The sequence below is a fragment of the Phoca vitulina genome, unplaced genomic scaffold (assembly GCF_004348235.1).
Source record: "Phoca vitulina isolate PV1807 unplaced genomic scaffold, GSC_HSeal_1.0 scaffold57, whole genome shotgun sequence".
NCBI classification, from domain to species: Eukaryota; Metazoa; Chordata; class Mammalia; order Carnivora; family Phocidae; genus Phoca; species Phoca vitulina.
The window spans coordinates 666,900-690,562 of NW_022589760.1; the positions used below are offsets into that span (position 1 = coordinate 666,900).

The window sequence follows — 23,663 nt, forward strand, 5'->3', positions numbered from 1 at the left end:
TTCTCTTTATTACTATCAGCAAAAACCTCTGAACCATTTTCACAAATGCTCCGGCTATCCCACTTTCACCTGGAGTCTTTTGAGGTTCAACTCGGTGCCCCATTATGGGACGTGACCCTTAGCTCGGGTAAAATACCCTTGGGTGAAGTTGGCTTATCACACCAGGTGATCAAGATCTTTTTGCAAACCGATTGCTCTGGTTCCGTCATCCAATCTAGCTCACACAACAGCCTTGCACCATTCGCAGATTAGCTAGGCTACTTTCTGTATCTTCCTCAAAGTTCATTAGTAAAAATGTTGAACAGGATACCACCGAAAACAGAAACTTATATTACCTTGGGAGTCTTTTGAGGTGACACCAGGCCATTTATTTGCACTATTTGGGTGCAGCCCTTCAATCATCTAGACAAGTGTGTTAGGGAAGTGCTCATGGGCAGATGGTAAAAAAAAAAAAAAAAATGTGCCTAGGTTTATTTTACCCTGTCCCCTGTCCCACTCTCCCTTGTCCAGATCCCCCACTGTATGCCTGTTAATTTCCAGTCTCCACCCCCCATGGATCTTGAGAAGGGACAGGCCATGTGACAACAGGTAGTACCTGACTGAAGAAAAGGGGAGGCAGGGAGAATGTCTGTGACCGACTCTCAGACAGGCGACTAGAGCAGCTGTTCAGAGGTGACTAGTAAAACGATATATGTTGTCAATGAAATAGGGAGATTGTGCAACACTTACCGCCCATCTCTCTTGTGCGGATGTGAGGATTACCCGCTCTGCCATTCCTACAAAATGCTTTTTAACAAAATCTTGTTGCCTTAAAAACTCTGACAGACTTCTAGTGAGATCCGTGCTCTGCTCCTACATTTCGATCCAGCACCTGGGGGGGGAGCAAATATGGCCGTGCCTGATGTGTCAAGGTGGGCATGCAGCCCAGTCAGCCGGCGCTCTGCGGCAATCCTGGTCTGCGGACACCATTGGCTGCATGTCCTAGGAGAAGCCTCTGAGAGACCACTGGGGCTAGAACATAGGCGAGGAAGTAGTTGAGGACACATTCGGGCTTCGAGTGACACGTTTAGTCGGGTTCACGGATTTACAGAATTAAAGAGAAAGGTATACACGAAGAGTTACTCCCTCAGGCAGAATCTGAAAGGGAGAAAATCAACATCCACAGAAAATGGGGAAGGGCACAAGTCTTTGTGTGGGCTTACATTCAGACATTTTTATCTGTAGGAAAAAAAAAATGCTTTCTTAGAAAATGACTCAGCAGGGGGAAGTCTTGTCTCTACCTCTCACAGGCTCTGCACTTTGGGGTCCCTTTTGTGAGCACTCTCCATCTTTTGTTATCGAGCTTAAACGGTGTGACCACCCCCCCTCCCAATCTCCTCTGCCTTCAAGGACAGGAGGCTCTAAAGACGCTCTTCCTCATTAGACCCTTTGTTTTGTCTTTGCACGTCTGCAATTCCCGTCCTTCCTGTAAGTCTCCACTCTCTGCTGATTATCCCCACAGTTCTTTATGGTACGTGGTCCCTTTACCTCGGGGAGGTCGGCATGATGACCTGTCTGCTCAACCCAGCCCCATCCAGAGTCTCAGTGGCCCCAGTAATGTTGAGCAGGGCTCTTTCAGAGCACATTCAAGATAGCAGTGTCAGAGGTCCCAAGCAAATGAAGGGCGGGGACAGCTGGGGGTTGGGGGGGATAGGGGCAGCAGCAGGGAACCAGATACCATGCTGCTGAGAAGAAGAAAAAAAAAAAGACATTGGTTTAAGTCAGGAAACAAAAAAAGGGAACTGAGTGGCTGTGAAAGGGTGGGGTTTGCTCAGACTGTCCTTCCTCTCTGGACTGTAAGAATATGTCTCCAGGGCCAGTGTCTTCTGAGATCGAGTCACACCTTCAAAGTCCTGGCAGCTCAATGCATCTGGGAAGCTACCTGCATTAAGTCAGGACTGAGGTGGGTCTGGGGCATGGCGGGGGCTGGGCAGCTGCCACAAATACTTTTCATGGGACACCTCCCCCCCAACCGAAGGCCGGAGAGAAAGCATGGCTCGTGCCATATAGTAGTCTGCTGGCTAAGGAGACCGACAGAGGGTGGGAGTGTCATCAGCGCAAGGCCCTGGCAGTCCTTCTCAATGATCAGAAGGGGCTGTAAGGGTTCCTTCTGAGTCGGGTTGTGGAGGGGGGGAGACAAGAAGAGCAAAGTGGGACATGAGGTGACCATCTGAACAGGTAGCAAATGTTGGAAGGGGGCACCCCTGCAAAACTTGGCAGCAAAGGAATCTCGTTGATGGTAGTAAGATACAAATAGGCCATTTGGTCAAATACTGCCTGAAGACCCGAAAGGTTGACTTGTGTCCAGAGGCCCTTAGAAGAAGAAAATCTAAGGGGCAGATCGAGAAGACAGTAAAAGCTCACATGCCACCAGAGGCCCTCAGCCTTTGTAAACTGGGGAAAAGTCCAGGCTAAGTAACCCTAGGTGTAAGCTACCTGCCTGGGGCTGCATCGGGCTGATGTTGCCGGGAGCGGAGCTGGCTTATTGGAAAGATTGTGTGTGCGCCAACCTCGTGGTAATGTGGGTAAAAGACTGGGCCAGAAGAAAACAGCCTCAGCCTCAGCCCAGACAGTGTGGCCAACCCCTGAGGTCATGGGGAAGGTTTTTCCTATTACCGTTGCCTGCCATGTGCACGGCTTTCTTTTGTCTTCATCATTTCTCGTCTCCTTTTCTCTTCTCTCCTCCTCTCCGTTCCCTCCTCCTCTCCATCCTCTTCCTCCTTTTCCTCTTCCTCCTATATCTACCTGTATTCCCTCTTCTTATACCCCCCCCCCTTTATCTTGTTCATTACCGCATCCCCTGGAACAGAGTCAGAGCTTAATAAACAATTGTTGAATTGCATTGGATTATTCTTGCCCTTTCCTTCCCCTGTTCTTTTCCCTTTTTCCTTCCCCTCTACTTTTCTAGTACCTTCCCCACAGGAATGTTGTGAGTAGTAACTGTGTTAATATATAGAAAACAGTTAAAGCCTGGCAATAGTAAGCGCTAATATCTCCATGTTTGCTGTTATTTTTATTCTGCCTGAGTGGGTCTGCCTAGAGCAAATGGTGTGGCATTTAGAATAAAAGGGATTGGTGGCCCTAATCAAGACATCCTTGGATGAGCTATTAGACCTCCAAATGGAATCCTGGTCCAGTTTCCTTTTTTTTTTTTTTAAGATTTTATTTATTTATTTGACAGAGAGAGCGAGCACAAGCAGGGGGAGCAGGAGAGGGAGAAGCAGGCTCCCAGCTGAGCAGAGAGCCCTATGCGGGGCTCGATGTGGGGCTCAGGGCTCGATTTGGGGCTCTATGTGGGGCTCGATGCAGGCCTGTATCCCAGGACCCTGAGATCATGACCTGAGCCAAAGGCAGACGCTTAACCGACTGAGCCACCCAGGCATCCCCCGTCCTGGCCCAGTCCTGATCATCCAGTTCTCCACGCTCAAAATCTCTCTGGCATGTTGTGTGTTTCCAGAGGCAGGACAGCCGCAAAGCCTAGAGGCAGGGGTCTATAAGGCTGAGGGACTGTCCCCTGTGCCGTTAGCTGTGTGCTAGGTCTGCTCCTTCCTTCGTTTTGCATGCCAAGCCCCTGAAACAAGGGTGCTATAGCCTCTCGGGAGCCTCAGTTATTTGATAAAACAATGTCATCCTCCTGATAAGCCACAAAATGCAAATACTCGTGGAACCTAAAGCATTCAACCAAAACAGTATCCCTGAAGGCTAGCCCTGTTTGCTCTGTTCTGACCCTCTTTATAGTCAAGCTGTTTAGGCTGTTTATGTTAAAGTCCAAATTGTTGCTTATGGCTAGTGATGTGTTTGTCTGGAGCCCTTTGTAAACCCTGTATGGTGAGAACCAGTGCAATTTTCCATCCACTTCAAGGGTCTTGGTGCAATTTTAAGTTATCATCACTATGATTTACTATTTCCATTTGAGCAAATTTCCTACAGAGACTTTCCTTTCAGTGGACTAGACCCATACCAGGAAGTGACTTAGGTATAAGGGGAAGATATCTTGCCTTTTGAAAACCAGTTTGGATGTTCTCCAAAGAGTCATCCAAAGCAGACACCTGCTGCTTTTTGCCCAAAGATGCTATACTGAGATCTGATTGCTAACTCCTGGCAATAAGGGAGAGCTAGAATTTTCAGTGAGTCAGTGCTCAACAAGAAGCTAGAGACAAGACATTGACCTAATTCACTCCAAAGCTGCTTGGTTATGCAAATGAAGCCATCAGGGGAGGGGGAGAGAGAACTTCTCTGAGGACCCTGAAACAAATGGGCCACGTGTGACTTTCAGTTTCTGTAGAGGTTCATGTGCACTGATAGAGGGTGTTTGAAACACAAAAGCCTTAATCCCAGGCTTTCCTTCTTACTCTCTCTGAGAAGCATCACCAGATGCCCTGAGAGTTAAAGTTGCTTATCTGAACCTCAAGGAGAAGCTCATCTCACTGCCTTGCTTCCCTAAAAAAAATAAACTATAGTCAATTAGCTCATCCCTAGAAGAATGAAACTCTTCTGAAATCCACTGGCTCAATGAAAAAAACAGACTAGTCGGCAATAAAAGCAGAGTAAAAAAACTGACTAGAAATGGAGCAGAAAATAAAGGAATGGGAAAAGCAGGCTCTCAAAAACTGCTATCTGGAGTGGAAATTGGTAAAGTGCTTCTGGAGACTACTTTGTCAATATATTTCAAAATGCAGAATGCACACACTTTCTGACTTGGTAAATGATGCTTATATAGAGATCCTAATATCATGGAAAAATAATCAGGAATACCATTAAACAAGACCTTTAGATATTTTGGGGAAAAGGTGTGTTGGGTGGATGGATGGATAGATAATGTTAAGAAATACAAGTCAACTGTAAATACTATGTGCAATATGATCTCAAACCTAAGAGAAATGCACAGGAAAAAATGGAAGGTAATATGCCCCAATATTAACGCCCTTGGATGATGAGCTTGTAATTGATGTTTTCTTTTTAATATTCCTGTACTTGAAACATTTTTTATAATGAACATGTGTTATTTTAATATCAAAAGAGAAAATACAGCAACTATTTAAACCAGGGAAAACAAAAACTAAACTGAAAAAGAAGGCCAAAGGGCCACTCAAGTCCAGAGTGAAAGACGGACACCCCAGGAGTCACCCTCGGAGCAGAGGTGTATTACCACCAATCTGATGCTGAGTGCAAACTTCGGATTAGCTACCTGGCTCTCATGTCCAATGTTAGCATGATGAAAGGCTGAAGAAGAACCAGAGACCCGAGATCTCTTGGAGAGGACTGCAGGAGATGAGAATTGTCCTGGTTAACATGCAGCCAGAAAACTGATTTTGGCTGGAGGGCTTCACCATAAATTTGGTCACCTGTCACGCTGACCATGAAGCTTATCAAATAATTAGGTTTCACTGGTGCCTGAATAGAGCTTTTTGGGAACTTAGCAAGAGTAATTAGGTTTCTATGTTGCTATGGTTATATTCCAAAGAAGACTTCTCTTCTGGTTCCAAGGCCAGGGAATTCTCAGTGAAAATCTCAATCGGAACCTGAGAGATGCTTCTTGGGACTGAAAAGAGATTTTTGGGAATGTAAATTTAGCCCATCATACTCTAATTTCAGACAGTTGATAATTCTACCAGATTCCATAGTAAAACTTCAGGAAGACAGGACTAAAACGGGAACAAGGGATAACACAAAGCACATAGGCCAACAGATAAGCCAGACCTGGGTTTGCCACTTTGTCTGAGTAACTGAGAATTCATTCTGAGAGTGGAAATCTATGATCATGTGTACAAGGATGTGCATGGCAGCATTGTTTATAATTGAAAACAAGCAATCTAAATATCCATCACTAGGAGAGTGGACAAATAAAGTGTGATGAATTCATCATACAGAATAGTTTATGCATATAGAAATAGATCAAAATGTATGAACTAGAGCTACCAAGATAAATAAATCATAAGCCATTATACTGGGAGGGGCACCTGGGTGGCTCAGTTGGGTAAGCGTCCATCTTGTGATTTCGGCTCAGGTCATGATCTCATGGGTGGTGAGATCAAGCCCCATGTGGGGCTCAGCACTCAGCAGGGAGTCGGCTTGGGATTCTCTCTCCCTCTGCCCCTCCCCCCACTCGTGCTGGAGCGAGTTCTCTCTCTCTAAAATAAATAAATAAATCTTTTTTAAAAAATTATACTGAGAAGAAAAGCAAGTTGCTGAAGAATATGTACCACTTATATAAAAATGTAAAACATGCAAACCAATACTAAATACCTTTTATGGATATTTACATATCCAGGAATAATATAAAAACATGTCTAGGAATGATAAACTCCAAATTCAAGATATTGTTAACCTCTGAGGAAGGAGGGGATTGATTATAGAGGAGTATACAAGGAGGTTTTGACTCTATGGGTAGTATTTTATTTCTGAAAAACACCAGAAGCAATTATGGCACAATGCTAGGATTTTATAGAACTTGGTGAGTTCCTGAGTGTAGTGTTATTCTCTGTACTATTTTCAACATTTCGTAATGTAAAAGAAAGTACATTCGATCAAAACTTTGTATTCACAGTATACAATAACAACCCTAGGGATAAGAGTGGGTGGGTATTCCATCTAATCTTGTGCTTTTATCCCATCAACAATGAAAAAATCCTGAAAAGAAAACAGCAAGTAACACCAGTTAGGATCTCCTTGTGGAAGATTTCAAGGAAAATGTAAAAAAATCTGGCAGGACTAGGAAGAGTCCACATGTGGGAACAAGCACAGTTGACAATTAACAGAACTAAATCATCCTTTTTTGCTTGGAGGATTATTGCAGAGGAAAATGCTCCAGGATCCTGTACCTGTACTCTCTCTTATCCCCTGAGCTTACCACCATTTCCTCTTTTGCCAAACGTTCCTAGAAGATGCAGAGGGGTCTGTCCCAACTGCTCTTTGATGATAGCCATGGGGGATGACAGGATGCTGAGGTGGATAGCATCAAAATTCATTGAAGGCAAATATATATATCTGGGAGGGTATAAAAAACTAAAGGTAAAATGATGGGTATATGTATATATATATATCTGGGAGGCAACGAGGTAGGTATCACAGAAAAAGCAAGGGCTATCGAGTCACAGATGGATGAGGTTGGGCAAGTCACACAACTTCCATGAGTCTCACTTTCCTCAGCTGTGTGTTGAGAGAAATAAATGAAATAATGAGTATAAAATGGCTGATGGGTAGACTGCACTGAGAGAAACAAGAGTTTCCTTCCATTCCCCTGGGCAGAAAAGGGAATAGACAGACTCTTTCTGGGCAATTAAGTAATGCTTTAAAGGAGAAATAAAGAGAGAATGATGTTTCTTGGATAGTCTGGCTAAGTAGCTATTTGAACTATGACTGACTGGTTATTTCTAACTAGCATCTCCGGGACTCTTCCCAATCATAGGCAGGCTGTGTAGTTTTCTGAATTTTGCTCTGATGTTGTCCCTAATAGTGTTTCTCTTAGCTTGAGCAGTGATAGGGTCAAAGGTGGTCTAGTTTACTGATCCTGCAGGTGCTTTTCGTATCAATTCCTTGGCATAGTGCAGTTTGTAAGATGGCTGAACTCTTACTCACAAGCATCCTCTTTATGAATTCTGCTGCTCCACAGGGAGCTGGGAGGCTGCAAAAGGTGGCCACATGAAAATCCTTGCATTTGTAGTTTAATAAAGAGAACATTATAATGCTGGAATTCTGTATTTTATTTTATTTTATTTATTTTTTTTTTTTTAAAGATTTTATTTATTTATTTGACAGAGAGAGACACAGCGAGAGAGAGAGCACAAGCAGGGGGAGTGGGAGAGAGAGAAGCAGGCTTCCCGCCGAGCAGGGAGCCCGATGCGGGGCTCGATCCCAGGACCCTGGGATCATGACCTGAGCTGAGGGCAGACGCTTAACGACTGAGCCACCCAGGCGCCCCTGGAATTCTGTATTTTAAATGAAGACCTCTGTGTTTTTCTATTATTTTTCCTCCTCTTTCTTTATATGAGCAACAGTGTGTGTGTGTGTGTGTGTGTGTGTGTGTGTGTAACATTCATGTCACTTCCGGTTTCCACCCCCACCCCCACTCTCTGAGTGAAGTGGAGGGTCAGCCCTCACAGTGCATCTTTTGTGGTCAAATTGACTGTCAGCTGCTGATATGGTTAGAAAAAAATTTAGAACCTTTCACAAAGAAGTTGCAACTGCCCTCTAACGCAGAGTGTCCATCACACGCCAACCTTCAGGAAGACATAAAGACAGATGCACCTCCTTTCACATTATTGCTGGATGGATCAGTGATGATTAAGGAAGAACTACCACATTTTCAGGCTGTGTGTGTCTGGACTGGATCACAAGGAATTAAGGGGAAAGCAGTCAAAGAAGGGGCAACCAGACCTTGGAAACCCTGGTAATCCTCCAACTCAATGATCTAGCAATAGAGGCCATTTCACCCCTTGCTCAGAGGGGTGATGGCTAGTGAGAGGCTTGCTTACTTCCTCATACTTAGACCAGCACTGAACCCTAACCCAACAGACACTTGAAAGGGAGGAAGGCTTCCTCTTGTACAAACTGGATTTGTTCTAAAAGAGAAAAAAAGCAGAGGCAGTGTCCAGAAGGACCTATCTTATAGGAAGTAAGAGCAGAGGCCAAGACTGAAGCGGATGCTGGGTCCGAGCAGGGAATGTGTCCATCAAGAGCTTGCAACAAAACTAAAGGTAAAATGATGGGTATGCTTTATTCAGCTAACAGAAGCAAAACTGGATGTAGTTTGTTGGGAGGCTTCTGATCCAATTTACTGCTCATGCTACTCACTTTCATTAGGGTTTTATTTTATCCTCTAATTTGAGTCTTTTTGATTGTGAAGAGGTACTTAATTGGAATTCACTGTGGAAAAAATGTGATATTATTACAAGGATCTTGATGAGTTGACAGTTCTTGAGAATATAGTATTATTACTTGGTTGCCACTACATCGGAATAATGGAATAATTTCAATGTTGACAGAAATCTCAGTGGGGTTTGAGCATTAGAAAGTACTCTGGTTGTAAAGTCTTATCAGTTTGTCATTCCCGTGAGAGACCATTTAAACCAGGGAGCCAGGGAACTGTGTGGCAAGGTGTGGGAAAAGGTTTGCTCCTTGGCCTAATTTTTCTCAAAAGATCATTTATAAACCACTGAATGAATCCACCACCAGAAGAGAGTAGCATTGACATGGTGAATAAGTGGCAAAGTGATCATTCTGAACATCCCTGGTGTTCCTTTAACCTATTTTTAATGTCTCCCCGGTATGATAATAGAATTTTCTACACCACAGGAAAGAGCAAAATAACGGTGCGGATAGCCTCAGACTGTGATAAAAATTGCTCCCTTGCGTCCCTGGTGTGAGCAATAATCTGTGCTTGGCAGGTAGAAAAATGATGCTGACTTTATTTATTCTGCATCCACGGTGCCACCAAAAGCATAAGGAGTTTAGTTTTACAAAATGTCATCAATGCCCCCTTAAGAAAAAGCCACCTGTAACAAAATTTGAGGGGAGCTGGTGATTTTTTTTCAGTACTTATTCAGCTCCCCATTTTGTGACAGTATTTATATTTTCACTTCATCTTTCTAAGGAAGGTTTGGAATTAGTAATATGCAATTGTGCATCAACTTTCAGTGAATAACTAATATGAAGTGTGTTTTTGCGTGAATAAAAAAAGCCAACGGTGATTTTTCGTAACTCTCTTTGCATTTCTGTACTTCAGTCACCTAAACTGAATCTTTCGAGAGTACTGTAAATTTGGAGAGGGTAAACAAGTGACTTTTCGTAAATAACCAGAGATGGTATCCATGAGTAAGACAGTTGCATCACTTTTGTACGACAATGTCTAAGAGAACCAATGTAAGAAAAAAAGGAGGGGAAAAACCAAAAACAACAACAACAACAACTCCCTCCCCCAAAATTACTTTTGCAATTTCAGAACAAAGCATCTATCCTTTGTAGCTCAGCCAATGGTTGATGGGCCAAATCGGTTGGGCGGCAGTTAGTATACGTCCATAACTGCAGGTGCAGCCTCCATATCCTTATTAGACCCCTTGGTTAGCAGACCCCAGAGGGACAATGTTTGAGAAAATTGCACTCACTGTCTAGGAAACTGGGAACTGAAAGTCCAATATCTGCCTCAGTGGAGTTCTGACACCTGCATTATCCCTTCTGGGGATATCAGAGTCAACAGCTGCACAGAGACTTCTGCTGTTCACAGATTCTGCACGTATCATAAAAGGGTGGTTAGTATAAAGTGGCCTCCAGACATTACCAAGCACACAGGTACATGTCATTTGACATCCAGAGCATTCCATGGCCTTATACAAAAAACCAGTGTATGTGAACTCACGCTGAACCCGTCCTCCCTATTCAATGCGCATCCATTACACCTGAAAACTGGCAGAAGATGGAGGCTGTGGAAGGAGGATGTCAAGGTAGGAAGAAGGCTCTTCGTTAGCTTTGCACGATTCTGTTCCATTTGAAACTAGGTGGCTAGGCTGAGGGGAAACCAGGAGGGATGAGGATTAATGTGCTGGGTCCTCAAGAACTCTCATTATCAACAGCACACCAGTGAGCTCCGGAAAGAAGAAGCCATGGCTACAGTGATACTGGAGAGCATCTTTCTGAAGCGATCCCAACAGAAAAAGAAGACATCGCCTTTAAACTTCAAGAAGCGCCTCTTTCTCTTGACTGCGCACAAACTTTCCTACTATGAGTATGACTTTGAACGTGGGGTAAGTTTCTCTGCTGTGAAACCTGACTATCAAGGACTTGGCCTTAGATCTTCCTTGAGGAGGTAGATACTTTTTTGGTCGGAGGAGGGAGGTGGTAGGGACCTAGGTATATTGCAAACTCAGGAAGATGTTTCCTAGTCTAGAACTAACCGCAACCATGCTGGCGCAAAAATTCAAAGGTGCTAAGAAACCATGGGGGGAGCCTTACCATGGAATCTTGCAGTAGGTGGTCATTCATTAAATGTTGTTGAGAAGGAAATCCAAGTCTTGAAAATTATTCTTTATTTTTTATGGTAAAGGCACACACAGTCATCCACTCTTCTATAATATTTGCCCTCTATCTGGTAGTCAAAAAAGTTTAAATTAATAGATCTGGAAGTTGTTTGTTTTGTTTGTTTTTCAAAATGACAGGTCCTGATGGATAAAGTGTGGGTGTCACCTCACTATGTTGAATGATTAGATAACAAAATCTAATCATCTGGTTGCTTAATCACTCCTAATCTTTCTCCATTTTCTTCCTCATTCTCTTTCTCAGAGAAGAGGCAGTAAGAAGGGTTCGATAGATGTTGAGAAGATCACCTGTGTTGAAACAGTGGTTCCTGAAAAAAATCCTCCCCCTGAAAGACAGATTCTAGTAAGTAGAGACCATTGTCAGAGCAGGGATGGGGTGGTTAAGAAACTTGGAACACTTCAACTCTCTGTAAATCGGTAATGCTGTGCAATGTGTTAGAGCTCCCTTACAAAATTCTTCACTCTGTTATTGGTTATACTGAGTCTCAGCATTCTTCCCCCAGATGCAGAACAACTCACCTAACCTTGAAAACGTCTTAACACGAATTTTACGATGACATATCAAATTTTCTTTTTTTTTTTAAGGATTTTATTATTTTTTTAAAGGAATCTCTACAACCAACGTGGAGCTCAACCTCACAACCCTGAGCTCAAGAGTCGCATGCTCCACTGCCTTAGCCAGCCAGGAGCCCCAATATATGAAATTTTCAAACTGATCAGAGATGATTGGTTTTACTCTCTCAGACACCAGGATCAGATCTATAGGCTTGAGTTAGTCTGAAAGCCAGAATCCTAGGGCTCTGAGTAGTGAGATTCTTTGACAACTCACTCTTTATTCTCTCCGCTCATTTCCCAGGGCCTCTCCAAGGCATAACGCCTATGGATTTCTGAGTTGAGTTTTTTTTTTAAATATCATTTATTATTTTTGTCCTAATTACAAAAGTAGTGGGTACTTATTATAGAAACTCTAGAAAATACAAAAAAGCACAATAAAGAAGATAAAATCATGCATAATCCCATTATTCAGCTAAAATAACTATTATATGTTGGTACACAGACTTATAGATGTTTTTCTCCACTAGCAACACATATATTCACACTAATATGTATATTATATATTTATTTTTGTAAAGTTTATTTATTTAAGGGGCACCTAGGTGGCTCAGTTGGTTAAGTATCCAACTCTTGGTTTTGGCTCTGGCCATGATCTCATGGGTCCTGGGATCCAGCCCTGTGTGCCCAGCGGGGAGTCTGCTTGAAGATTCTCTCCCTCTACCCCTCCCCCCACTCGCACTCTCTCTTCCTTTCTCTCTAAAATAAAGAAATAAATCCTTAAAAATGTTATTTATTTAAGTATCTCTACACCCAGTGTAGGACTCAAACTCAGGACCCTGAGATCAAGAGTCATGTGCTCTTCTGACTGAGTGTGCCAGGCGCCCCTATGTTATATATTTAAAACATAGAATCAGGGGCGCCTGGGTGGCTCAGTCGGTTAAGCGTCTGCCTTCGGCTCAGGTCATGGTCCCAGAGTTCTGGGATAGAGCCCCGCCATCGGGCTCCCTGCTCGGCAGGGAGTCTGCTTCTCCCTCTCCCTCTGCCTGCCACTCTGCCTGCTTGTGCTTTCTATCTCTCTGTCAAATAAATAAATAAAATCTTAAAAAAAAATAAAAAATAAAACATAGAATCATACTACACATCTTGCTTTGTAATCTAATTTTTCAATTTAACAATATATGGAAACTTTTCCCATGACAATAGATACTCTTTAATAACATGATTTTAATGGCTGTGTGGTAGTCTCTATTATGAATATATTCCAATTTGTTCAACCAATCTCCTATTACTACACATTTGTTTCCAACTTGATATTATAACTATGTTGAGAACATCCTTGCATACACCTTTATGAACTTTTGCTATTCTTTTCCTTATAATAACTTCCTAGAAGTAAAATGTTGTTCTTCTCTTTATTAAATCTGCACAATTTTGTTATGTTTATCTTTTTATTCTATTTTATTTTCTAGCAGTGTAATTTAAATTTCATATACTCCTACAAGCTATGTATGAGAGTATCTCTATTTCTCTACATTCTTTCCAATACCAGATACTTTAAATGTTTGTTAATTTGACAGCCAAGAAAAGTGGTATTTCATTGCTGACTTATTTTTCAATTTTTTGTTACTCATAAGGTTGAACGTTTATATGTCTTACGGTTCATTTACATTTTTCTGTTTTTGAATTGCCTGTTCATTTTTTTGCCCATTTTTTCCATTGAAATGTTTACCTTACTGCTAGTACTTTTTAAGAGATCTTGATATATTATGAGTATCAATCCTTAACTGTAATACATGTTGAAAATATTTTCCCCAGTTTTTTGTTTATCTTTGAACTTTGTTTATGGTGTTTTTTTACTTGCTCATTTTTACCATTCTGGGTCTTAAAAGCTATGTCATCAAATTAGTTCATCTTTTTCTTAATGAGTCTAACTTCTAGCGTTTAGTGGGAAGTCTTGTCTCCCATAAGATTATATATACAGTCACTTGTGTTTTTTCTCTGTCAACTCATAGTTCCATTTTTTTTAAGCTTTTGAATCCATCCAGAATTTACTTTGATGTATGGCGTGAAATAGCCACCTAACTGCCCCCCCCCCACACCCAAATTAGTGGTTAAATATTTGTCCCACCACCACTGATTGAGTAACCTCCCTTTCCTCGATGGTTTGAAATGCCTGAGGTTTTTTTGAACATGTATGTGCTGGATCCTATGGATATGTGTCCCTACTGGGTTAAAGGAAGCAATCTGTAATCATTAGCATTGTCTATGCAGGAAATTCTTCTGGAGTGACTGCAAAAGACTCCCAGTACCTAAGGAAATCCAAAAAAAGAACAATGCATCAACCAATAACTAGGCTTTCTTTTTTTAAGTTTTTATTTTAATTCTAGTTTGTTAACATGCAGTGTTATATTAGTTTCAGGTGTACAATATAGTAATTCAACACTTCCATACATCACCTAGCACTCATCCCAAGTGCACTCCTTAATTCCCATCACCCAATCCCCAACCCACCTCCCCTCTGGTAACCATCAGCTTGTTCTCTATACTCAAAAATCTGATTCTTGCTTTGACTCTCTCATTTTTTTCCTTTGCTTGTTTGTTTTGTTTCTTAAATTCCATATGTGAGTGAAATCACATGGTATTTGTCTTTCTCTGTCTGACTTACTTCGCTTAGCATGATACTTTCTAGCTCCATCCATGTCATCGCAAATGGCAAGATTTCATTCTTTTTAATGGCTAAATAACATTCCATTGTATACATATACCGCATCTTCTTTATCCATTCATTAATTGATGGACACTTGGGCTGCTTCCATATCTCGGCTATTGTAAGTAATGTTCCTGTAAATATTGGGGTGCACATATCCCTTCAAATTAGTGTTTTTGTGTTCTTTGGGGTAAATACCCAGTAGTGAGATTGCTGGGTTGTAAGGTAGCTCTATTTGTAACTTTTTGAGGAATCTCCACACTGTTTTCTACAGCGGCATATGCTTTCATCTTTCATTGCAGAGAAGGGGTGAAGAGTCCAGTGAAATGGAGCAGATTTCAATCATTGAAAGGTTCCCTTACCCCTTCCAGGTAAGGTATTTTCTCTCATCAGCTCTCAAAGGTCCCTGTAATGTAATAATTAGAGTTGGGGTGCAGGGCACAGTGAAGAATACTTGGTCCCAGTGAACAGAATTTGAGGTGGACAAGGAAGCTGAAGTGAGAAATGAGACTGACATGGGCTAAGAGTGTTAGCTTTTCTATTTTCCCAATTTAACATAGTACCTTTTAGTCCCTACACCTCAAAGCGAATCCATAATGGCAGTAACTCTATTATGGTGTGTCTTGTCTATAGTAACTGCATTGAGAAAGATGCTCTGTTGAGTGACCATTTCACTTCCTTCTGGTTCTGCCTATCTGTCTAATGGTGGTCATGTGGGTTGAAAAGACAGAAAAGGGGAGGGAAGGAGTAGTTATTAGGAAGTTCGGTATGGGGAAGGCTTATTAGACTTACACATAAACCTAAATTCTATTCTAGTCTGAAATAACTGAAGAGCCACATAGACATCTGTTTCAAAGATGTATTGTAATCCATGAAGGAGAGCAAGAGCTTCAGATTCAGTCTTCAACGTGGTTTGCTTGGGTCCTGAAAACTCTGTAGGTCACATGTTGTGAATATAGCAGCCTCTGCAAACAGTGAAAGCCAGAAAAGGAAGTGGAAAGTCTCAGGGGAGGGGGCTTTCTGTCATGGATTTATGAGCACAGCAAAACTAACAAGCAAAAAGAAAAATGTGCAAGGATCTTGCTCATATCCCTGACTGTATCAAAGTTCACAAAACCTGTGAAGGAGGAGTATTTTAGACATAGTTTTTACTATTGTCTTTCAACCAGATGATGTTGTTTGGCTGGGCTAGTGGGTAATGCTAAATAACAGATAATTCAAATTAGTTTACATTTGATTTCAGAATCCACTATGTAATGTCTGTTAAGTCTGTGAGGATTGGAACCACATGTCTCACGCACCTCCGGAACACCTAACACAATGCCTTGTACATGTAAAGTGTTCAAAAAATACTGCCTGTTTGATCTGATGACAATGCTTAAAATATACTTTACTTTTTTTGAAGTAAATATATACTTTACTCTTTCGTGGTTCCAAACTTGGTTAATTTTGGCAAGGGGAGGCCACTAGGCAGTAGGAGAAAAATTAGCCATGAGTTAAAATTTTGCTTCATATTATCCAAGTGAATAATCCATATGTACTAAACAAGACTTAAGTTATACAAATCATTACTTCAGTTTCTCTTCTACACAAACTCAAGGTTTAATAAGGTCATAAAATATTCTTTGTTGAATAAACACAAATCCTGTCTCCACCAAGGCTGGGGGAAATATTATGAACTAAGTTTACACACAAATTGAAACACAAGTCAAGAGGATCTAGGACTATCTAAAAAGCTAAGTGCTTCTAAGTCCTACAACCCTGGATGTGAATTGTTCAGGAATTTTTCAGATAGTTCACATGACCCCAGCTCCACCGCCAACGGAAGACCCTACCTTTCTTTGTTTTCCACTATGAATATACAACGTTGTAGCTGAAGATTAGTTCCTTCGAAGACTTTCTCCTTTTTTCTGAATCCTAACTGCTGAAGTCTGTGTGTCCATTGCTTCAGGTTGTGTATGATGAAGGACCTCTTTATGTCTTCTCCCCAACTGAAGAACTGAGAAAGCGTTGGATTCACCAACTCAAAAATGGTGAGAATTATTTGGAAAATAAACTAGTTTCCAAAGAAAGAAGGGAAGAAAGTGGGGAGGGAGAAAAAGAGAGAGAGAAGAAAGGAAGGAGAGAGAGAGATGGAGGGAGGAAGGGAGAAAAGGAGAGGGAAAAGAAGAATGGATGGAAGGAGGGAGGTGAGAAGAAAGAGCAGAGGTAGAAGGGAAGGAAGGAACGAGAGGAGGGCGGAGAGGAGGACGACAAGGAGGAAGGATGATAGATTGCATTTTCTCTAATGTTAGTGATACGATTGAGTTTCATATTCCATTATATGAATAAGAGATAACGTGCTAGACTAAGAGTTTCAACCCAGTTCCACCACGATCTCTCTGGTGCAATTCTGCAATTGTAGGCACCTCTATTTCCCTATCTATAAAACAGTCCCACTCTTTACACCAATTACAAGGGTGGTGTGTTGGGTTATTCAATGGTCATTGCAATATTTCAACTCGTAAGTATAAAATACCTAGTTCCAAAAATTAGATGATCATGAGAGTGCTTGAAGTCAGTGTGGAGAAGCTTCTTCCAAGCCCTCTTCTACCACAAATAAGCTGGGTGACCTCTGGCAAGTAGGCTAACAAGATTCTTCTGAGGCTTAGCGTTTTCTTCTGAAATAGAAATAATAATGATGCCTGCCACACCTACCTCCAGGGCTGTCCTAACGATCCAATGAGGTAATGTATGTGAAAGCACGTAGAAAACTCTGAAACACTGTACAGGAAAGCACTGTACATCTTTTCATTATGGGTAAATATTTTCTAAGGAACTAGTTCATGTTCCCTGTTTTGTGAGGACTTAAACTTGAACAGTTTCAGCAGCTGACATAGACCATACAATGTGCTCAGATAAACTTGAACTCTAAAGGCTTGCAGCACAGGATGCATGCAGACCTATTTGTGTGTATATATAGCCACATGTCAAGTGACTGAGAGATTAACTGGTTGAGTTGACATCAGGAAAGGCTGCCTAGAGAAACAGGAAGGATGGCAGACTGATAACAGCATGGTTGGGTTATTGCATGACAGCCCTTTGTCTTAACATTTAGATTCTGATATTCGGTGGCTCACTGTACCACCCTTATTCACTCCCTTGAGTGCAAGTCTGATTGGCCAAAATAAAAATCACCAAATCTTTCAAGCTGAAAGAGGAGAGGAGAGAGGAAGAAAGGGGTCATTTATTGAATTCTTGCTATGTGCCAGACAACGAGCTAGATACCTTATGTTTATTATCTCATTTAATTCTCACAGCAACCTTGGGGTAAAAACAATGGTAATAGCTAACACTGAATGAGCACTCGGTATGTTCCAGGCTCTGTGCCAAGTGTTTCGAATGTACCAGTTTTTAATCCTCACGATAAGCTTATGAAGTATGTATCATTCCCCTATTTACAGATGAGGGAACTGAGGTTCCAAGAGGTTCAGTAACCCGCTCATGGTCACACTCATGGGCACGCTGAGAGGTGAAGCCTGGATCTTTGCCAGATCCCTACGTCTGTAGGACTCCAGAGCCTAAGCTTATTGCATAGTGTCATGCTGCTTTGGTCTCAAGTCCAGAAATTACACCTGTAGTTGGCTGCAAGCTATTCTAGAGTAAGGCCATGTTGAGATTGCAAATCAGTGATATCTTGTACCACAAAGCCAGTTCTTGGCATGTTTTGAGGTAAGAGGCTTGCTTTAGCCCTAGGGGGACAAAACGAGCACACAGAGGGCATGTATATTTGCACTTCCTTGGTTCTCTCCACAGTGCCTCATGCAGTGCCTTGCACACAGAAAGGGACCAATAGTTGTGTTAACAGATTTTTCTGTAAGGGTAAACAACCACCAAGGGTGGTTGGGCTCCATGTTGATGGACAGCTAGGATTTAGTTTGGAAATAGGGGAAGGTGGGACATACTGAGGGAGAACCAGAAAAGGAAAAAAAAAAATGTGACATGTGCAAGTTAGTAACTCCTTTGCACTTAAACGACTGATTTCAAAACCAGTCATAGATTAGCCTAGCAAATACTTCTAGAGTGCCCACTACATTCAAGGTATGAGCAGTGACAGAGGATAAGAATATCCAGCTTGTAAACTTGGTTTACTGACTCAAATGGCAAACTTATAAGGCTGGTTATGCACTAGTATTAAAGTTCACTGGGCAAGTAAAATTACAACAGTAAAAATAAAGCCAAAACAAATAGAAAACACCACCATTTCAAGTGGGTTATTAGTGCGGATGGATAGTGTGGGTTAAGGTGCAATTCTGCCTTCTCTTCTGGCATTTTACTGAAGGCATTTCATTTCCAGTTGTTCTAGACCTGGGTGTATGTCTTGTTGAACCTGCTTGGGCTCACACATGACCCAGAAAGGAAGCACCTTGCAACAGATACCCACAGTTGCTGGGAGATTTAGGGGCAAGTCCTAACAATCCCAGAACAGCCCCAGGTGCTGGCAATGCGAATTGTGAAATAATCTAGCAGGCACAGAATCCTACTCTAGGGATAAGTTACCCCGCTGTAGGATGAAATGCACCAACTAAAAATCACTAGCACGAGAAGGGGACTTCATCAGGGTCCTGGCTACCTCTGCAGGGGTACTGGCTATGAAAGTACATGAGGGAGTCTTCTCTGGTGCTGGATCCGAGTGGTGGTCAAACGGTTGTCGACAAACGTGGCTAGTTGTATGCCTCAGATCGCGCACTTTATTATATGTAAGTGATACCTCAATTTATTTTTTTTAAAGATTTTATTTATTTATTTGACAGAGAGAGACACAGCGAGAGAGGGAACACAAGCAGGGGGAGTGGGAGAGTTCGGAGAAGCAGGCTTCCCGCGGAGCAGGGAGCCCGATGCGGGGCTCGATTCCAGGACCCTGGGATCATGACCTGAGCCGAAGGCAGACGCTTAACGACCGAGCCACCCAGGCGCCCCTAAGTTATACCTCAATTTAAAAGTAAGGCCCCGGGACACCTGGGTGGCTCAGTCGCTGAAGCGGCTGCTTTCAGCTCAGGTCATGATCCCAGGGTCCTGGGATCAAGTCCGGCATCGGGCTCCCTGCTCAGCGGGGAGTCTGCTTCTCCCTCTCCCTCTGCCTGCCGCTCCCCCCGCTTGTGCTCTCTCTGTCTCTGTCCAATTAAATAAATAAAATCTTTAAAATTTTTTAAAAAATAAAAATAAAAATAAATAAAAGTAGGGCCTCAGGTACCCCATATCCAGCCGCCATCTTTTTTCAGTGGCACTTTCTATGCAACGGTTGCACCCCGAGGCCTTTGCGGTGGGCTCTCTTCTTCCATGTCCCCGAACACGGCAGTGCACACTTTAATGGTATAGCACCACCAATACGTGTCTGCATTCGCTTTAGAATCTTTGTTTGGTCAAGCTCTGTAGATCATCTCCTAATTGCAATGTCAAAAATAAGCAAAAGGCCTGAGCTCACCAACAACAAAAGAAAGAGGGGGCATTGGCAAAACTCCAACAACCAATATAGGGAGGAATACTTCATGCGTGCCTGAAACAGAGTTTTAGATATTATCCTGATAAATATGAATATGAGAGAGCAGCCATCCAGGACTTGGAGAGTGTGCACCAACCATTAGTGCCTCCCAGACAGGACTGGCCCTATGCATTGGTGCAGTAGTCTTTCCTGGTCCTCTCCCTTGGACACTGTGTGGTCAGCTCGGGCTGTAATAATAATAAAAAAAAATACCATAGAGCAGGTGGCTTAAACAACAACTATTGATTTATCACAGTTCTGGAAGCGGGGCGTTCAAGATGAATGTGCCAGTGGATTTGGTTTCTGGTGAGAACTATCTGCCTGGCTTGCAGAATGGCTCCTTTCTCATATGGCAAAGAGAGACAGAGAGAATCTCTCTCAAGTCTCTTCTTATAAAGGCACTACTCCCATCATGAGGGCTCTGCTCTTGTGACCTAATCACCTCCCTAAGTCTCCATCTCCTAATACTATTACCTTGAGGGCTTTATCATATGCATTTTGGGGCGGGGGGGACACACAAACATTTAGTCCATAACAGACACTCTACTTCTGCGATTCTCTCCTAAGTAGCTGGAAATACCAGCTCTGGAAATACCAAATTGGCCAACAAAAGAAAGGGGGTCATCTTCACGGGGTCTTTTAAGAGGCAGGCAGTATTTGGGAACATTGGGTGAGCTCCTTAGGATCCGCTGGAGGTAGAGAGGGCAGAAAGCACTATGTGCCCCCGTTAGCATATTAGCATAGCTTAGTTTAGCAGAGCAGTCGGGTGTTGATTAAAAATTCTTGGCAGGTCTACCAGGGTCTAGGCCTGCACCGGAGGGTCTTCAAATTCCCTGGGTGAAGAATAATGGTGAGGGGAAGGAGGGGCAGAAAGTGGAGGTAGGGAGAGCAATCAGTCCTGGCTGGTATCTGGAACGTTGTTCAGAATTGCCAGTGCCTGGTAATAATAAAAGACAGACTTTTGGTTGGTTTTATTATTGTTTTAAAATCCTCTATAGATGGGCGCCTCTATAGACGGCTCAGTCGGTTAAGTGTCTGCCTTCAGGTTCCTGGAATCTGGGATCAAGCCCCATGTGGAGCCCCTTGTCATCAGGCTCCATGCTCAGCAGAGAGTCTGCTTCTCCCTCTCCCACTGCCCCTCCCCCCCTCATGCTCTCTCTCACTCTCTCTCTCAAATAAATAAATAAAAATCTTTAAAATCTTTAAAATAAAATAAAATAAAATTCTCTACAGACAGTGCAGCCCCTTATAGCTTGTACCTCCATCTGAATAGCTCCTACCACCCTGTGCTTGGTATGATGGTGAAGGGGAGTGCTGAGAAAGTAAGGGGTTAGGGTGGGCAGGGGACTAGTGGTTAGAAGTCTTCAAATCCATGTTTAGAAAAGCATCAAAATAGCACTTTAAAAAAAAAAAAACAGCACTTTTGTTCATTTGCCTGTAAAATGCACCTGGCCACCAGAAGCTTCTAGGCTTCCCCCAAAGTCTTAAGTGAATGGAGTGTGACTAGCAAGCTCTTAAGAACTTGAGTTGGTCTCTATAGAGGAAAGTTGTGCCTTGTTTTTATCTTTTAAAAAAGTTATGTGGGCTTCCTCTTAACAGTAAACACTGAAATGTGTAGGTACATTTCTTTTTTTTAAAGATTTTTTATTTATTTATTTGAGAGAGAGAGAGAGAGAGGGAGCATGAGCGGGGGGAGGGGCAGAGAGAGAGGGAGAAGCAGACTCCCCACTGAGCAAGGAGCCCGACCTCAGGACTCTGGGATCATGATCTGAGCCGAAAGGCTGATGCGTAACGGATTGAGCCACCCAGGTGCCCCTCAAATGTGCATATTCTTAGACTGGTTGAGGTCTTTTTGCCCCAATGCTAGCTGTTGTCAGTTATTTCAGTTGTCTTTGCTTCTCTGTTATCTGACAACACGATCCCAGGATGACTTGTCTAATTGAGTTCGTGCTAAGATTCTTGAGATGCCACAGTATTAAAACAAGTGATACCAATTCCTCCTATCTGCAAACCACTCTATTCTTTACAAAGTACTCTGACTTCTGGGAGACCGTTTGAGCCTCATGACTCTGTGAAGGAAATGGAGGTGCTGTGTTCATCTCCCACAATGAGCTCAACCCACCTCAGAGGCCCTAGGAAGAATGGAACCATGTTTATGCTAGAAGCAGAATCACTTCATTTGCTCCTGAGTGCCATTCTGTTGACTATTCTCTCAACACTGAAAGCCTGACGCAGACATTCTCACGAAAGCAAATATCTCTAAAAGATCACTCAGGTAGCTGGGACATTGGTGTGCTGAGAACTGGAGTGAGAGTTTGGCTTGGGCACATTGTTTCCTGTATCTGGGAAAGAACACCATAATCAACACTTTGCCTTACAAGAAGATTGAAATGGTTACTGGGAAAACAAACTATTCTATATATATATTTTTTTTTTTCTTTTTTTTTTCTCTTGGGCTCTGGCGACATCAGATATGCTTATCTTGGTAGTCAGGAGATAGTCATCATGACAGCCCACTGCAGAGAACTGCACAAGAACTTCCCAGGGCCAGGGATGTGAGCTAACTGGTTCTGTTGCCTGCTTTCTTCGGGTGGGAGAGGAAGGGGCAGTTGTTCGAAGCTCACCACTAACCTTAGTCAAAGAGGAAAACATGCAAATGGTGGATTCTTCAGAATGTCAGATGTGATCTCTTTCTCTCTTTTCTCCCTGCTACAGTCATCCGGTACAACAGTGATCTGGTACAGAAATACCACCCTTGCTTCTGGATCGATGGGCAGTATCTCTGCTGCTCTCAGACAGCCAAAAACGCGATGGGCTGCCAAATTTTGGAGAACAGGAATGGAAGTAAGAGATCTGATCAGTATAATTCCTCCCTCTTTTGATTCTATCGGTCACTCTTTAAAGGGTTGGCCAATGCACAAAGGGGCCTGGGGAAGGGGATAGGTTGGGGCTGACATCCCACTGGCGCTCTGCTCTCCAAACCGTGTGACTTGGCACAGGGCTGTATGCACTCAGACTTTTCCTAACTTTCCTAAAGGCACTGTATACAAAAGCTAAGCCCCTGATCAAACCTGTCCCTGGGCCCTTTCCTAAGACGCATTCTATATCAACACTGGTTTCTTACTTTGCAGGCTTAAAACCTGGGAGTTCGCACAGAAAGACAAAAAAGCCCCTTCCTCCCACGCCGGAGGAGGACCAGGTATACAGGAAAATTGGTGCAGATACTACTTAAATAGAAACTTACACGGGTGCTTGGCTGGCTCAGTCAGTAGAGCGTGTGACTCTTGATCTTGGGGTTGTGAGTTCAAGCCCCATGTTGGGCAGAGAGATTACTTAAAAAATAAAATTTAAATTAAAAAAAAAAAGAGGGGCGCCTGGGTGGCTCAGTTGTTAAGCGTCTGCCTTCGGCTCAGGTCACGATCCCAGGGTCCTGGGATCGAGCCCCGCATCGGGCTCCCTGCTCTGCGGGAAGCCTGCGTCTCCCTCTCCCACTCCCCCTGCTTGTGTTCCCTCTCTTGCTGTGTCTCTCTCTGTCAAATAAATACAATCTTAAAAAAAATAGAAATTAAAAAAAAAAAGAAAGAACCTTCCAGTCACACCCTGAAAACACACCAGTCTCAGAACTCCCATGGGACTTGGCAGTGTTCATTGGTGTTCTTGTGGAGAAATGGGATTTGTCCTAAAAAGGACAAATCTTACCACTCTTCAGCGGTAAGATAGAGGGCTATTAGGAAGTTCTTGGCAACAATTTAATCCAATCACCTGTTTAAAATGAAACAAAGACCGGGTTTTTTAAAATGAAAAATATTTT

General features: G+C 42.7%; 1 protein-coding gene across 1 annotated transcript in view; it reads left to right on the top strand.

Moving 5' to 3' along the window:
* Positions 1 to 1,791: 1,791 nt before the first annotated feature.
* BTK (Bruton tyrosine kinase) overlaps positions 1,792 to 23,663 on the top strand; it is a 31,963-nt gene continuing 10,091 nt past the window's right edge. The window contains exons 1-7 of the mRNA XM_032390007.1: positions 1,792 to 1,942; positions 10,608 to 10,778; positions 11,314 to 11,412; positions 14,634 to 14,702; positions 16,283 to 16,364; positions 22,568 to 22,696; positions 22,984 to 23,051. Coding sequence (XP_032245898.1) covers positions 10,638 to 10,778; positions 11,314 to 11,412; positions 14,634 to 14,702; positions 16,283 to 16,364; positions 22,568 to 22,696; positions 22,984 to 23,051 — 588 coding nt within the window. The 5' untranslated portion in view covers positions 1,792 to 1,942; positions 10,608 to 10,637. The remainder of the gene's footprint in view (positions 1,943 to 10,607; positions 10,779 to 11,313; positions 11,413 to 14,633; positions 14,703 to 16,282; positions 16,365 to 22,567; positions 22,697 to 22,983; positions 23,052 to 23,663) is intronic.